The 15,191-nt window shown below is 44.4% G+C and overlaps 1 protein-coding gene across 1 annotated transcript in view; it reads left to right on the plus strand.

Moving 5' to 3' along the window:
* Nucleotides 1-15,191, plus strand: part of ganabb (glucosidase II alpha subunit b) — a gene marked incomplete at its 5' end in the record, with an annotated part of 60,060 nt that overhangs the window by 19,903 nt on the left and 24,966 nt on the right. Inside the window, 5 exon segments of the mRNA XM_084331342.1 lie at nucleotides 3,992-4,052; nucleotides 7,378-7,459; nucleotides 8,614-8,710; nucleotides 9,758-9,938; nucleotides 11,237-11,681. Coding sequence (XP_084187468.1) covers nucleotides 3,992-4,052; nucleotides 7,378-7,459; nucleotides 8,614-8,710; nucleotides 9,758-9,938; nucleotides 11,237-11,681 — 866 coding nt within the window.

Here is a 15,191-nt window from a genome sequence, read left to right on the forward strand (position 1 = left end):
CAAAACGAAAACACCCTTTGAGCGTTGCCCTGTAACTTGGACATGCAAACGAAATAATTCGAAAATGAAACGTAAGTGTAACCATGGCCTAAGTGTCTGGAGAGAACATACTAGACGTGTGTTAAAGCTGAACACTAGACGTGTGTTAAAGCTGAACACTAGAGAGTAGAGGTGTGTTAAAGCTGAACACTAGAGAGAGTAGAGGTGTGTTAAAGCTGAACACTAGAGAGTAGAGGTGTGTTAAAGCTGAACACTAGAGAGTAGAGGTGTGTTAAAGCTGAACACTAGAGAGGTGTTAAAGCTGAACACTAGAGAGTAGAGGTGTGTTAAAGCTGAACACTAGAGAGTAGAGGTGTGTTAAAGCTGAACACTAGAGAGTAGAGGTGTGTTAAAGCTGAACACTAGAGAGTAGAGGTGTGTTAAAGCTGAACACTAGAGACGTGTGTTAAAGCTGAACACTGTACACTAGAGAGTAGACGTGTGTTAAAGCTGAACACTAGAGGTGTGTTAAAGCTGAACACTAGAGAGTAGAGGTGTGTTAAAGCTGAACACTAGAGAGTAGACGTGTGTTAAAGCTGAACACTAGAGAGTAGAGACGTGTTAAAGCTGAACACTAGAGAGTAGAGGTGTGTTAAAGCTGAACACTAGAGAGTAGAGGTGTGTTAAAGCTGAACACTAGAGAGTAGAGGTGTGTTAAAGCTGAACACTAGAGAGTAGAGACGTGTTAAAGCTGAACACTAGAGAGTAGAGGTGTGTTAAAGCTGAACACTAGAGAGTAGAGGTGTGTTAAAGCTGAACACTAGAGAGTAGAGGTGTGTTAAAGCTGAACACTAGAGAGTAGAGGTGTGTTAAAGCTGAACACTAGAGAGTAGAGGTGTGTTAAAGCTGAACACTAGAGAGTAGAGGTGTGTTAAAGCTGAACACTAGAGAGTAGAGGTGTGTTAAAGCTGAACACTAGAGAGTAGAGGTGTGTTAAAGCTGAACACTAGAGAGTAGAGGTGTGTTAAAGCTGAACACTAGAGAGTAGAGGTGTGTTAAAGCTGAACACTAGAGAGTAGAGGTGTGTTAAAGCTGAACACTAGAGACGTGTGTTAAAGCTGAACACTAGAGACGTGTGTTAAAGCTGAACACTGTACACTAGAGAGTAGACGTGTGTTAAAGCTGAACACTGTACACTAGAGAGTAGACGTGTGTTAAAGCTGAACACTAGAGAGAGTAGAGGTGTGTTAAAGCTGAACACTAGAGAGTAGAGGTGTGTTAAAGCTGAACACTAGAGAGAGTAGAGGTGTGTTAAAGCTGAACACTAGAGAGTAGACGTGTGTTAAAGCTGAACACTAGAGAGTAGAGGTGTGTTAAAGCTGAACACTAGAGAGTAGAGGTGTGTTAAAGCTGAACACTAGAGTAGAGGTGTGTTAAAGCTGAACACTAGAGAGGTGTTAAAGCTGAACACTAGAGAGTAGAGGTGTGTTAAAGCTGAACACTAGAGAGTAGAGGTGTGTTAAAGCTGAACACTAGAGAGTAGAGGTGTGTTAAAGCTGAACACTAGAGAGTAGAGGTGTGTTAAAGCTGAACACTAGACGTGTGTTAAAGCTGAACACTAGAGAGTAGAGGTGTGTTAAAGCTGAACACTAGAGAGTAGAGGTGTGTTAAAGCTGAACACTAGAGACGTGTGTTAAAGCTGAACACTGTACACTAGAGAGTAGACGTGTGTTAAAGCTGAATACTGTACACTAGAGAGTAGACGTGTGTTAAAGCTGAACACTAGAGAGTAGAGGTGTGTTAAAGCTGAACACTAGAGAGTAGAGGTGTGTTAAAGCTGAACACTAGAGAGTAGAGGTGTGTTAAAGCTGAACACTAGAGAGTAGAGGTGTGTTAAAGCTGAACACTAGAGAGTAGAGGTGTGTTAAAGCTGAACACTAGGTGTGTTAAAGCTGAACACTAGAGAGTAGACGTGTGTTAAAGCTGAACACGAGAGTAGAGGTGTGTTAAAGCTGAACACTAGAGAGTAGAGGTGTGTTAAAGCTGAACACTAGAGAGTAGAGGTGTGTTAAAGCTGAACACTAGAGTAGAGGTGTGTTAAAGCTGAACACTAGAGAGGTGTTAAAGCTGAACACTAGAGAGTAGAGGTGTGTTAAAGCTGAACACTAGAGAGTAGAGGTGTGTTAAAGCTGAACACTAGAGAGTAGAGGTGTGTTAAAGCTGAACACTAGAGAGTAGAGGTGTGTTAAAGCTGAACACTAGAGAGTAGAGGTGTGTTAAAGCTGAACACTAGACGTGTGTTAAAGCTGAACACTAGAGAGTAGAGGTGTGTTAAAGCTGAACACTAGAGAGTAGAGGTGTGTTAAAGCTGAACACTAGAGACGTGTGTTAAAGCTGAACACTGTACACTAGAGAGTAGACGTGTGTTAAAGCTGAATACTGTACACTAGAGAGTAGACGTGTGTTAAAGCTGAACACTAGAGAGTAGAGGTGTGTTAAAGCTGAACACTAGAGAGTAGAGGTGTGTTAAAGCTGAACACTAGAGAGTAGAGGTGTGTTAAAGCTGAACACTAGAGAGAGTAGAGGTGTGTTAAAGCTGAACACTAGGTGTGTTAAAGCTGAACACTAGAGAGTAGACGTGTGTTAAAGCTGAACACGAGAGTAGAGGTGTGTTAAAGCTGAACACTAGAGTAGAGGTGTGTTAAAGCTGAACACTAGAGAGTAGAGGTGTGTTAAAGCTGAACACTAGAGAGTAGAGGTGTGTTAAAGCTGAACACTAGAGAGTAGAGGTGTGTTAAAGCTGAACACTAGAGAGTAGAGGTGTGTTAAAGCTGAACACTAGAGAGTAGAGGTGTGTTAAAGCTGAACACTAGAGAGTAGAGGTGTGTTAAAGCTGAACACTAGAGACGTGTGTTAAAGCTGAACACTGTACACTAGAGAGTAGACGTGTGTTAAAGCTGAACACTGTACACTAGAGAGTAGACGTGTGTTAAAGCTGAACACTAGAGAGAGTAGAGGTGTGTTAAAGCTGAACACTAGAGAGTAGAGGTGTGTTAAAGCTGAACACTAGAGTAGAGGTGTGTTAAAGCTGAACACTAGAGGTGTGTTAAAGCTGAACACTAGAGAGTAGAGGTGTGTTAAAGCTGAACACTAGAGAGTAGAGGTGTGTTAAAGCTGAACACTAGAGAGTAGAGGTGTGTTAAAGCTGAACACTAGAGTAGAGGTGTGTTAAAGCTGAACACTAGATGTGTGTTAAAGCTGAACACTAGAGAGTAGAGGTGTGTTAAAGCTGAACACTAGAGAGTAGAGGTGTGTTAAAGCTGAACACTAGAGAGTAGAGGTGTGTTAAAGCTGAACACTAGAGAGTAGAGGTGTGTTAAAGCTGAACACTAGAGAGTAGAGGTGTGTTAAAGCTGAACACTAGAGAGTAGACGTGTGTTAAAGCTGAACACTAGAGAGAGTAGAGGTGTGTTAAAGCTGAACACTAGAGAGTAGAGGTGTGTTAAAGCTGAACACTAGAGAGTAGAGGTGTGTTAAAGCTGAACACTAGAGAGTAGAGGTGTGTTAAAGCTGAACACTAGAGAGTAGAGGTGTGTTAAAGCTGAACACTAGAGAGTAGAGGTGTGTTAAAGCTGAACACTAGAGAGTAGAGGTGTGTTAAAGCTGAACACTAGAGAGTAGAGGTGTGTTAAAGCTGAACACTAGAGAGTAGAGGTGTGTTAAAGCTGAACACTAGAGAGTAGAGGTGTGTTAAAGCTGAACACTAGAGAGAGTAGAGGTGTGTTAAAGCTGAACACTAGAGAGAGTAGAGGTGTGTTAAAGCTGAACACTAGAGAGAGTAGACGTGTGTTAAAGCTGAACACTAGAGATTAATCCCCTTTTGTTTGTTTGTATTAAAAAAAGATGTACCCCCTTTTTTTGTCATAGTGCGATTCGTTTTATTGTTCTGATCTATAGTCATCAACCGCTATTCTGCTTTTGTGACGCGTCTCTGTTCCCCCCCCCCCCGCAGCCAAGCAGACCCAGAAGCAGAGAAGAAGGAAGAGACCGACCCAGCTGGCCAGGCGGAAGAGGTAGACCCCCCCCCCCCTGTTATTTTAGATTCGATTTAAAATTAGGGAATGCGCAAATCCGATATTGATATCGGATATCGGCCCCGATATGACTAAAATAGCTGGATCGTGTATTTTTATCGGATACAAAATATAATAATTACGGATGTCCGATATTATCGGCCGATATTGGCATTAAAATGTGATATCAAAAAATATCGGTCTATCTATTAAATTTTTTTTTTTTTTTTTTTTTTTAACATTTCTATAACCTTTATTTACCCAGGCAAGCAAGTAAGAACAAATTCTGATTTTATTTATTGTCAAAAGTATGCATAATGTGGTGTTAATTCCACAACGAGATATGTAATGTTAAATACCTGAAATGATTCAATTTTTTGGGGGGGAAACCCTGCATATCGGTTTATCGGTATCGGAAATTAAGAGTTGGACAATATCGGTATATCAGTATCGTAAAAAAGCCAATATCGAGCATCCCTAATAATAATATAAAAAATTATTTATAACAATTCAGTACATTTATATCCATGTGTTAATTTGTTACATTTAGTTTCACTAAGATAGGAAAGTCATGTTTTAAGTCGAGCCTGATTGCCTTGCACAAAATGATTCATTATTAATTTGAACGATGGGTATCGGATCGGTACTCGGTATCGGCCCGACACCCAAAGCCCAGGTATCTGTATCGGGACTGAAAAAGTCGGATCGGTGCGTCCCTAAATTAAAATGCATTGAATTAAAATGTTATCGTCTTCATGCAGCACGAGTACAGTACAACGAAAAGAAGTTTGGCATCCAACCAGAGTGCAGATGTAACAGTAAAATATAAATGAGTACTAGTCAAGTCAAGTCAAGAGTTTTAATTGTCACGGCATACAGGTATACAATGAAATGCGGGTGGTCTTGCCCGCAACGATGTGCTACTACTGAGTAATACTAGTGCTAATCAGATGTATGTACAGAGTATTAATATGTACAGTGATACAGGTATAAAGACACTATGGTAGTATTAATATGTACAGTGATACAGGTATAAAGACACTATGGTAGTATTAATATGTACAGTGATACAGGTATAAAGACACTATGGTAGTATTAATATGTACAGTGATACAGGTATAAAGACACTATGGTAGTATTAATATGTACAGTGATACAGGTATAAAGACACTATGGTAGTATTAATATGTACAGTGATACAGGTATAAAGACACTGGTAGTATTAATATGTACAGTGATACAGGTATACAGACACTATGGTAGTATTAATATGTACAGTGATACAGGTATACAGACACTATGGTAGTATTAATATGTACAGTGATACAGGTATAAAGACACTATGGTAGTATTAATATGTACAGTGATACAGGTATAAAGATACTATGGTAGTATTAACATGTACAGTGATACAGGTATAAAGACACTATGGTAGTATTAATATGTACAGTGATACAGGTATAAAGACACTATGGTAGTATTAATATGTACAGTGATACAGGTATAAAGACACTATGGTAGTATTAATATGTACAGTGATACAGGTATAAATACACTATGGTAGTATTAATATGTACAGTGATACAGGTATAAAGACACCATGGTAGTATTAATATGTACAGTGATACAGGTATAAATACACCATGGTAGTATTAATATGTACAGTGATACAGGTATAAAGACACTATGGTAGTATTAATATGTACAGTGATACAGGTATAAAGACACTGTGGTAGTATTAATATGTACAGTGATACAGGTATAAAGACACTATGGTAGTATTAATATGTACAGTGATACAGGTATAAAGACACTATGGTAGTATTAATATGTACAGTGATACAGGTATAAAGACACCATGGTAGTATTAATATGTACAGTGATACAGGTATAAAGACACCATGGTAGTATTAATATGTACAGTGATACAGGTATAAAGACACCATGGTAGTATTAATATGTACAGTGATACAGGTATAAAGACACTATGGTAGTATTAATATGTACAGTGATACAGGTATAAAGATACTATGGTAGTATTAATATGTACAGTGATACAGGTATAAAGACACTATGGTAGTATTAATATGTACAGTGATACAGGTATAAAGACACTATGGTAGTATTAATATGTACAGTGATACAGGTATAAAGACACTATGGTAGTATTAATATGTACAGTTAGGCCTGCCACGATAACAAATTTTGCTGGGCGATTAATTGCCCCCGAAAATATCGCGATAAGCGATATTATTGCGACCGGTTAGAGAATTTTTTTTTGAGAAATTTATTTCCCAAAACTTTTATTTTGAAGCCCACCGCTCCGTCTTTTCCGGTGTTTAGACTTTTATTTTGAAGCCCACCGACCGGACCGGAAGTATTGTTGTTATTATCCTAGCTTGCTGATGCTGCTGGTGGACTGGGGCCAGCTAACGTTAGCTTGCTGATGCTACTACTACTTCGACATGCTGCTAGTGGACTGGGGCCAGCTAACGTTAGCTTGCTGATGCTACTACTACTTCGACATGCTGCTAGTGGACTGGGGCCAGCTAACGTTAGCTTGCTGATGCTGCTGGTAGATCGACATGCTGCTAGTGGACTGGGGCCAGCTAACGTTAGCTTGCTGATGCTACTAGTAGATCGACATGAGCTAATGATAAAACAAATGTTGATTGTTGGTGAACAACTAACTTTAAGTTAGTTTTAACGTTAGCTACTAACGTTAAAACGCTAACGTTACACTACAAATAACGCTACTTGGTTAAAAGGAGCAACACTATTGAGAAATGTAGTTAAGCTATGTGGATTGTGGTGTTGCCCCACGGAGCTCCTGTGCTCTCTGCTCTGTAGTAAAGCCAGCGGCCCGCCTCCCAACACGGACAGTGACTGACACTGGTTCCGCCTCATTAAAACAAACGCGCAAATGGCAATTAATCGCGCCCGTCAAAATCATTGCATTAATTTTAATTATCGCGGCAATTAATCGATTTATTGCTTATCGCGGCAGGCCTATGTACAGTGATACAGGTATAAAGACACTATGGTAGTATTAATATGTACAGTGATACAGGTATAAAGACACTATGGTAGTAAGTCATACTGGCCAGCAGCGTAACTAGTAAGAGATATGTACAGATATAGATATTGTATATATACATACACACAGCATTATTGTACATGCTATCATGCAGAGTTATGGGTTATATGCAGGTGTATAAGTAGGTATATAAAAGGATTATAATGCAGGTATATTCAGACGGATAACACGGATCAGAAGAGCTCTTCTTCTCTTACATGTCCAATGTTCCCCCTCCTTCCCTACCAGGCAGAAACCACAGAAGAAGAGAAGGAAGAGGACGGCATGTGGTCGGAGACATTCAAGTCTCACACAGACGCCAAACCCAATGGCAAGTACTCCTCACTCTCTCACTCTCACTCACTCACTCTCTAACTCTCACTCTCTCTCTCTCACTCACTCACTCACTCACTCTCTCACTCTTAAGGCCTCTGCATGCTACAGAAACTTCAAAGCAACTGCAACATCGACAAAGCAACGGTGTTTTAGACACTCTGCCTTTATGCTTCTGCAACATCGACGCGCAAAGTTAGTTTAACTAAAGTTAGTTTAGGTTCGTGTTAACGTTAGATAATGTACAAAATAAACGTATTTCCGGTGATTTTAGACGTCGCTCTTTTATTTTGAAATCCCCCGACCGGAAGTGTTAGTGTCTGTTGCTAGCAGCTTAACTTTCTGTGCTTTTCGAGCCAACGTTACCGTAACGTCATTAGTTTCCAATGGAGAGGACCTCGGCTCACATGCAGCTCAAACTACCTATTGGAATAAATTAATTGATTGATGTTTAACTTGTCCCTGTGTGTGTCCAGTCATTTCGACTAGCAAACGTTGTATTTAACGTTAAAGTTACCTCAGGATACCATTGTATTTAGTTGGTTAGCTATGTAGCTAATGTGGATAGCATTTTGTATAGCACCAATGCTAGCTGGCTGGCTACAGCCTTATTTACTAAATTATGGAGGCTTTTTAATCGTCAAGGTAAGAGGATTTGTCATGATCAACTGAAGGCGTATGCTATGGAACAATATGTGCTTGGGTTTTCAGAAAAAGGCCAGCTATGTGACGCTAATTATTTAGCATCAACGCTGGCTGGCTAGCTACAACAATGGCGGATGGTATTCTCTGCGAGACCAATATTATTCTATGACAGCCCCGCCCCCATTCGCTAACCAACCAATCACTGCTACGCAATATCAACGCGACGGTTGTTTAGGTTAGATTTTGGAGACATGTACGCAGATTCCTCGCAACACAGTCTACAAGACCCTAAACAACAACCGCGCTGAAATCGCGCTGATGTTGTGTTGAAGTTGCTTTGAAGTTGCTGTAGCATGTAGAGGCCTTCACTCTCACACACTCTCACACTCTCACTCACTCTCTCTCACGCTCTCACTCTCTCTCTCACGCTCTTACTCTCTCACTCTCCCCCCCCCCCCCCCCCCCCTCAGCTAAATGACTGTTCTCCCCCCCCCCCCCCCCCCCCAGGCCCCTCCTCGGTCAGCCTGGACTTCTCCCTGCCGGGGGTCGAGCACGTCTACGGGATTCCGGAACACGCCGACAGCCTGAAACTCAAAACCACAGAGTGAGTGAGGAGACCTGTCAATCATGTCCATGCAGGAGACCTGTCAATCATGTCCCGCGGGAGACCTGTCAATCATGTCCCACAGGAGACCTGTCAATCATGTCCCACAGGAGACCTGTCAATCATGTCCAGACGCGAGTGTGAAGTGTCCTTGTCCAGTTCTCATCCAGGAGGGGGAATAACAAGTAACAAACATAGTGGACAGACACAACATAATATAAAGTGAGAGATTAGGGGTTAAAGGCCGAGTTGAAGAGGTGGGTTTTGAGCAGTGGTGTCACATTAGACTAAGGTGTCACATTAGATTAGATTATTACATTATACAGCACGAGTACAGTACAACGAAAAGAAGTTTGGCATCCAACCAGAGTGCAAATATAACAGTAAAGTGCAATAGTACTATACAATGTACAGGTGATTAAACTGGGTATAAAATATATAAACGAGTACTACTGAGTAATAGTGCTAATCACATGTATGTAGTTGTAGTATATAAATAGAGACGGGGTGACTACTAGTGGCCAGCAGTGTAACTAGTAAACGGTGGGGCATGTACAGATATAGTAAAGGACCATGTGCAGCTAAGTACAGACAGATACACAATAGATAAGATACACACTACACTCACAAATATGGACACAAATTATTTAAAGGTTTAACCCTTTCACAACCACACTACAGAAGGTGAACCCTTTCACAACCACACTACAGAAGGTGAACCCTTTCACAACCACACTACAGAAGGTTAACTGTCTCTCTCTCTCCTATCTCTCTCTCTCTCTCTCTCTCTCTGTGTGTCTCTCACCTTCTCCCTCCCCCTCTCTCTCTCTCTCTCTCTCTCCCACTCTCCCCCCTCTTTCTCTCTCTCTCTCCCTCCCCCCTCTCTCTCTCTCCCACTCTCTCCCCCCCTCTCTCTCTTTCTGTCTCTCTCCCCCTCTCTCTCCCTCCCCCTCGCTCTCTCTCTGTCTCCCCCCCTATCTCTCTGTCTCTGTCTCTGTCTCTGTCTCTGTCTCTCTCTCTCTCTCTCTCCTCTCTGTCTCCCTCTAGTGGTGGGGACCCGTACCGCCTCTACAACCTGGATGTGTTCCAGTATGAGCTGAATAACCCCATGGCGCTGTACGGGGCCGTCCCCGTCATGCTGGCCCACAGCGCCCAGCGCACCACCGCCATCTTCTGGCTGAACGCCGCCGAGACCTGGGTCGACATCAGCTCCAACACCGCCGGCAAGGTAGCGTCGTCCAGCCCTATGAATTTCATGACTTTTTTTCTTGTGATCGCCTGGCCTTCTGACGATCACGGCTATACGCCTTCTGACGATCACGGCTATACGCCTTCTGACGATCACGGTTATACGCCTTCTGACGATCACGGCTATACGCCTTCTGACGATCACGGCTATACGCCTTCTGACGATCACGGCTATACGCCTTCTGACGGTCACGGCTATACGCCTTCTGACGATCACGGCTATACGCCTTCTGACGATCACGGCTATACGCCTTCTGACGGTCACGGCTATACGCCTTCTGACGATCACGGCTATACGCCTTCTGACGATCACGGCTATACGCCTTCTGACGATCACGGCTATACGCCTTCTGACGATCACGGCTATACGCCTTCTGACGATCACGGCTATACGCACGGATGCTCTCTGAAGTGGTTTGTGTTAGCGGTCGGTTTGGTTCTTAATCTGCCTTTTTTCTTTTTACTCCGCGCCGCCCGCGGTAAGCTTAAGGAACTCTCCATGCTCCTCTGGGTTATCCTCAAGGGGGACTTCAAGTGTCTTATTAAATGTGTTGTGTTGAAACTAGGGCTGTCAGTTTATCGCATTAATTAGATTAATTAATTACACGGCAAATAATCGCGTTATGAAAATTAACTCAAATTTATTACAACATTTTTATTTTTATTTTAATATTTTTTTATCTTATTCATTTCATAAGAACGTAGAATACACATTTACAGACTTTTTTTTTAATATGGTCCATTTGCATGTTCTTGGTATCTGATTCTAGGGACATCTATGGATCTCAGGGAATGTATTCAGAAATACTGTGTCTGTTACTAGGCAGAGTAAATTGTAATGAACCAAATTAGAATATCAATAAAAATAAATGTTTTATCTTTGACTGTGAATAACACCATGCTCAAATTGACCAGACCTGAAAAATCTAAGCAAATGAATAAATGGAAGACGATTAAACGGAAGGTTTTCTAGATGCAGTACTGAACTCTGCCATCCGGACACATGCCATTTGAAATATGATTATAGAATATCAGGCCTAAAATGGTTATGCGATTACTTAGATAAAAAAAATGTATCGCCTGACGGCACTAGTTGAAACGTTCCTTCACGCATGATTAAGTATAATGTATACCGATCAAATACACACACACAGACACATTACACACACACACAGAGACTCATTACACACACAGACACACACAGAGAGACACACACACACACAGAGACCCCCCCTGACCCCTGCCCCCTGCCCTGTGCCCTGTGCCCCGGCCCCTCAGACGGTGTTCGGTAAGATGCTGGACTACGTGCAGGGCTCCAGCGAGACGCCGCAGACGGACGTGCGCTGGATCTCCGAGAGCGGCATCATCGACGTGTTCATCCTGCTGGGCCCCACGCCCCACCAGGTGTTCTCGCAGTACGCCGCCCTCACGGGCACCCAGGCCTTCCCCCCGCTGGCCGCGCTGGCGTACCACCAGTGCCGCTGGAACTACAACGACCAGGAGGACGTGTCGGCGGTGGACGCGGGCTTCGACGAGCACGACATCCCCTACGACTTCATCTGGCTGGACATCGAGCACACGGACGGGAAGCGCTACTTCACCTGGGACCCCCACAAGTTCGCCTCGCCCAAGGACATGCTGCAGGGCCTCATGGACAAGAGACGCAAGGTGAGGAGAGAGGGGGGGGGGGGGGACATGCTGCAGGGCCTCATGGACAAGAGACGCAAGGTGAGGAGGGGGGGGAGAGAGAGGACATGCTGCAGGGCCTCATGGACAAGAGACGCAAGGTGAGGAGAGAGGGGGGGGAGAGAGGACATGCTGCAGGGCCTCATGGACAAGAGACGCAAGGTGAGGAGAGGGGGGAGAGAGAGGACATGCTGCAGGGCCTCATGGACAAGAGACGCAAGGTGAGGAGGGGGGGGAGAGAGAGGACATGCTGCAGGGCCTCATGGACAAGAGACGCAAGGTGAGGAGAGAGGGGGGAGAGAGAGGACATGCTGCAGGGCCTCATGGACAAGAGGCGCAAGGTGAGGAGAGAGGGGAGAGAGAGGACATGCTGCAGGGCCTCATGGACAAGAGACGCAAGGTGAGGAGAGAGGGGGGAGAGAGAGGACATGCTGCAGGGCCTCATGGACAAGAGGCGCAAGGTGAGGAGAGAGGGGAGAGAGAGGACATGCTGCAGGGCCTCATGGACAAGAGACGCAAGGTGAGGAGAGGGGGGAGAGAGAGGACATGCTGCAGGGCCTCATGGACAAGAGACGCAAGGTGAGGAGAGGGGGGAGAGAGAGGACATGCTGCAGGGCCTCATGGACAAGATCAAATCAAATCAAATCAAATTTATTTATAGGGCCCGACAACACACGTTAATGTCCCCATGGGCCGTACAGGTCTTCTTTAAACAAGTCAAGAAGACAACATAACAATAAGTCAAGAACAGAACAAGAACACCATAGGGTCCAAACATTTTTTAGATGAATGCAAATAAATGAAAGAATGCAAGCACTCCCAGACATACCCCACGCGAAGGTAAGGAAAAACTCACTAAAACCTAACAATAGGGAAAAAAAGCTCCACAGGCAATGTGGAGGAGAGAAACCTTAGAAGGGCCGTTCAAGGGGGGATCTCCCTTCTTAGATGTCGGTGATAGTAGTGTTGCAGACGGACAGTTGGTAAGCATGCACTCATGTGTGTAGTGAAACACAGATGAGTGCATGCAATAGCAACTGTACATTTTGAAAAATTAAAGATAGAGCTAATAGCGATAGCAACTGAACATTTTGAAAGATTAAAGATAGAGTTGATAGCGGATCTATTTGAGGCACAGGGGCGGCGCAAGAGGGTCACGTCCTCCCCGTCTTAGTCACGGGACATTCAACACTCCGGTCGTTGCTCAGGGACAGCCGGAGACAGGGGGAAGGGGGGTGGCGCAGAGAGGGTCGCGAACTCCCCGACATCATCGCGGGACATCCGGCACTCCGGTCACCACTACGAGACCTCCGAAGACAGGGGGGCACGCAGAGGGGGTCGCAATCTCCCGGCCTTCGTCACGGGACGTCCAACACTCCGGTCAACACTCCAGGACAGCAAGTCATAGGAAGACAGGGAGACGGGACAGGCGTTAGACAGCTCATGAGATTGTAGTAGGCGGACATAGCAATAGATACAAGTGGTAGGCATATATGTGAATGGAGTAGATATATGAAGTAAGCGTATTATGTGAATAGAATAGAAGTACTTAACCCAGCAATGAAACCGCGTTGACTGTTAATCTGTTAACAGTCTGTTAATCAGTTGACAGGACCACGGACAGACGGCGGTGAATAACTGATCCAATGCCTCGGAGGTGCATGTAGAGCAGTCACTACAAGCTTGGCCAAGACCCCGAGGCATCCATCACCTTGGTCAGCGCCAGGAGACGGGTACTCAGAGAGAAGGGGGAGGGAGGGGAGGGGGGGGGGGGGGGGGGGAAGAGTTAGAGAGTTCCCATGTTTGTGGTGCTGCAAAGGAGCAGACGCAAGGTGAGGAGAGGGGGGAGAGAGAGGACATGCTGCAGGGCCTCATGGACAAGAGACGCAAGGTGAGGAGAGGGGGGAGAGAGAGGACATGCTGCAGGGCCTCATGGACAAGAGACGCAAGGTGAGGAGAGGGGGGAGAGAGAGGACATGCTGCAGGGCCTCATGGACAAGAGACGCAAGGTGAGGAGAGGGGGGAGAGAGAGGACATGCTGCAGGGCCTCATGGACAAGAGGCGCAAGGTGAGAAGAGAGGGGGGGGGGGAGAGAGAGGACATGCTGCAGGGCCTCATGGACAAGAGGCGCAAGGTGAGGAGAGGGGGGCATGCATTAAAGCATTCCGTCTCCAGACGGATTTCCGTCAATTTGATTGGGGAGATCCGTCCATTTGATTCGCAGTCTGACGGAAGTATTTGCATGATTTGTAGATGCATACAGATTGAAACAAAATTGAGCCAATCAGAGGCGCCAAATATGGAAAAGGGCTTTTTTTTCATATCGCGCCAAGCAGTCATCATCACTCAGCGACTCGAGAGACAGGTCGCATTTTTTGCAGCCTCACGCGTCAACTGCTTGTTTACCAACGTCACAGCCACCACGCTGCTTGCACTCGCTGCTATATACCGATTAGCTAACGTTAGCTTAATAGCGTCTGTTAAATGGAAGGAGTAAGCCGGCCACTAAAAAGAGAACCCACCGCGGGGTTCTCAGATGAAAAGTATCAGCGGGACCACCTAACAAAAAGTTTCGAGAGGAGAGGACGTTTGAAGAGACTGGCTAGGCAGCGCTACTGGGGGCTGTAGTGGTGAGTTAACTTGTTCCGTGTGCCGCAACGATGTCAAAAAGAAAAACAGAAACAACACGTTTGTCATTGTCGTGTTACTTCACAGTACAATATGTGAGTCCCCTGCTGTGGTTGTGAGTATACGTTTATTAGCTTAACTCCGTAGCAACATCACACAGGTGTAGACAGTCTCCTCCCCACCGTATATATTCTCTCTGTCAGGATCTATGGGTAACATTACTGTATATTTGCATATCGTATATGTCACAAATGTAACAGTACTATATACCTGTAGTATGTCCCTATGCCATAAATGTCATGATGTCAATGTCATGCATGTCATAAATGTCACTGAATTGAAAATGGGGGACCCTGATGATGTAAACAAGACAAACGTCTTTCTCTGGTCTGCATCCCCTTAACAATTGTGTGTATTGAGCCATACTGTATTGTACCCATTCTGCAATCGGTTAAATATTGATTGATTGTTATAACGGATTGCAGAATGGGTACAATACAGTACAGCTCAATACACACAATTGTCAAGGGGTTGCAGACCAGAGAAAGACTTTCCTCTTTACATCAGGGTCCCCCATTTTCAATTCATCATAACATATATGACATACATGACATACAGATAGATAATACTGCTACATCTATACATTTATGACGTACCAGATTTACACAGTATTGTTTGTGATACAATAAGAGTCTAAAAAAGAGAGCATATACATTTGACGAAGAAACTGTACATTGGAGGAGGTTGGGTGGAGGGGGGGGGGGGACTGTACATTGGAGGTGGTTGGGGAGGGAAGGGTTGGGTAGGCGGGGTGGGGGGGTAACTGTACATTGGATTATCGACGAAACCGAAACAAGTAGGCTCCCTTAAACGCCAACGCTATTAAAAAGAAATACAGTGGAGGTTAAAATAAGAATAT

The sequence above is a fragment of the Notolepis coatsorum genome (assembly GCF_963971535.1).
Source record: "Notolepis coatsorum genome assembly, chromosome: 16".
NCBI classification, from domain to species: domain Eukaryota; kingdom Metazoa; phylum Chordata; class Actinopteri; order Aulopiformes; family Paralepididae; genus Notolepis; species Notolepis coatsorum.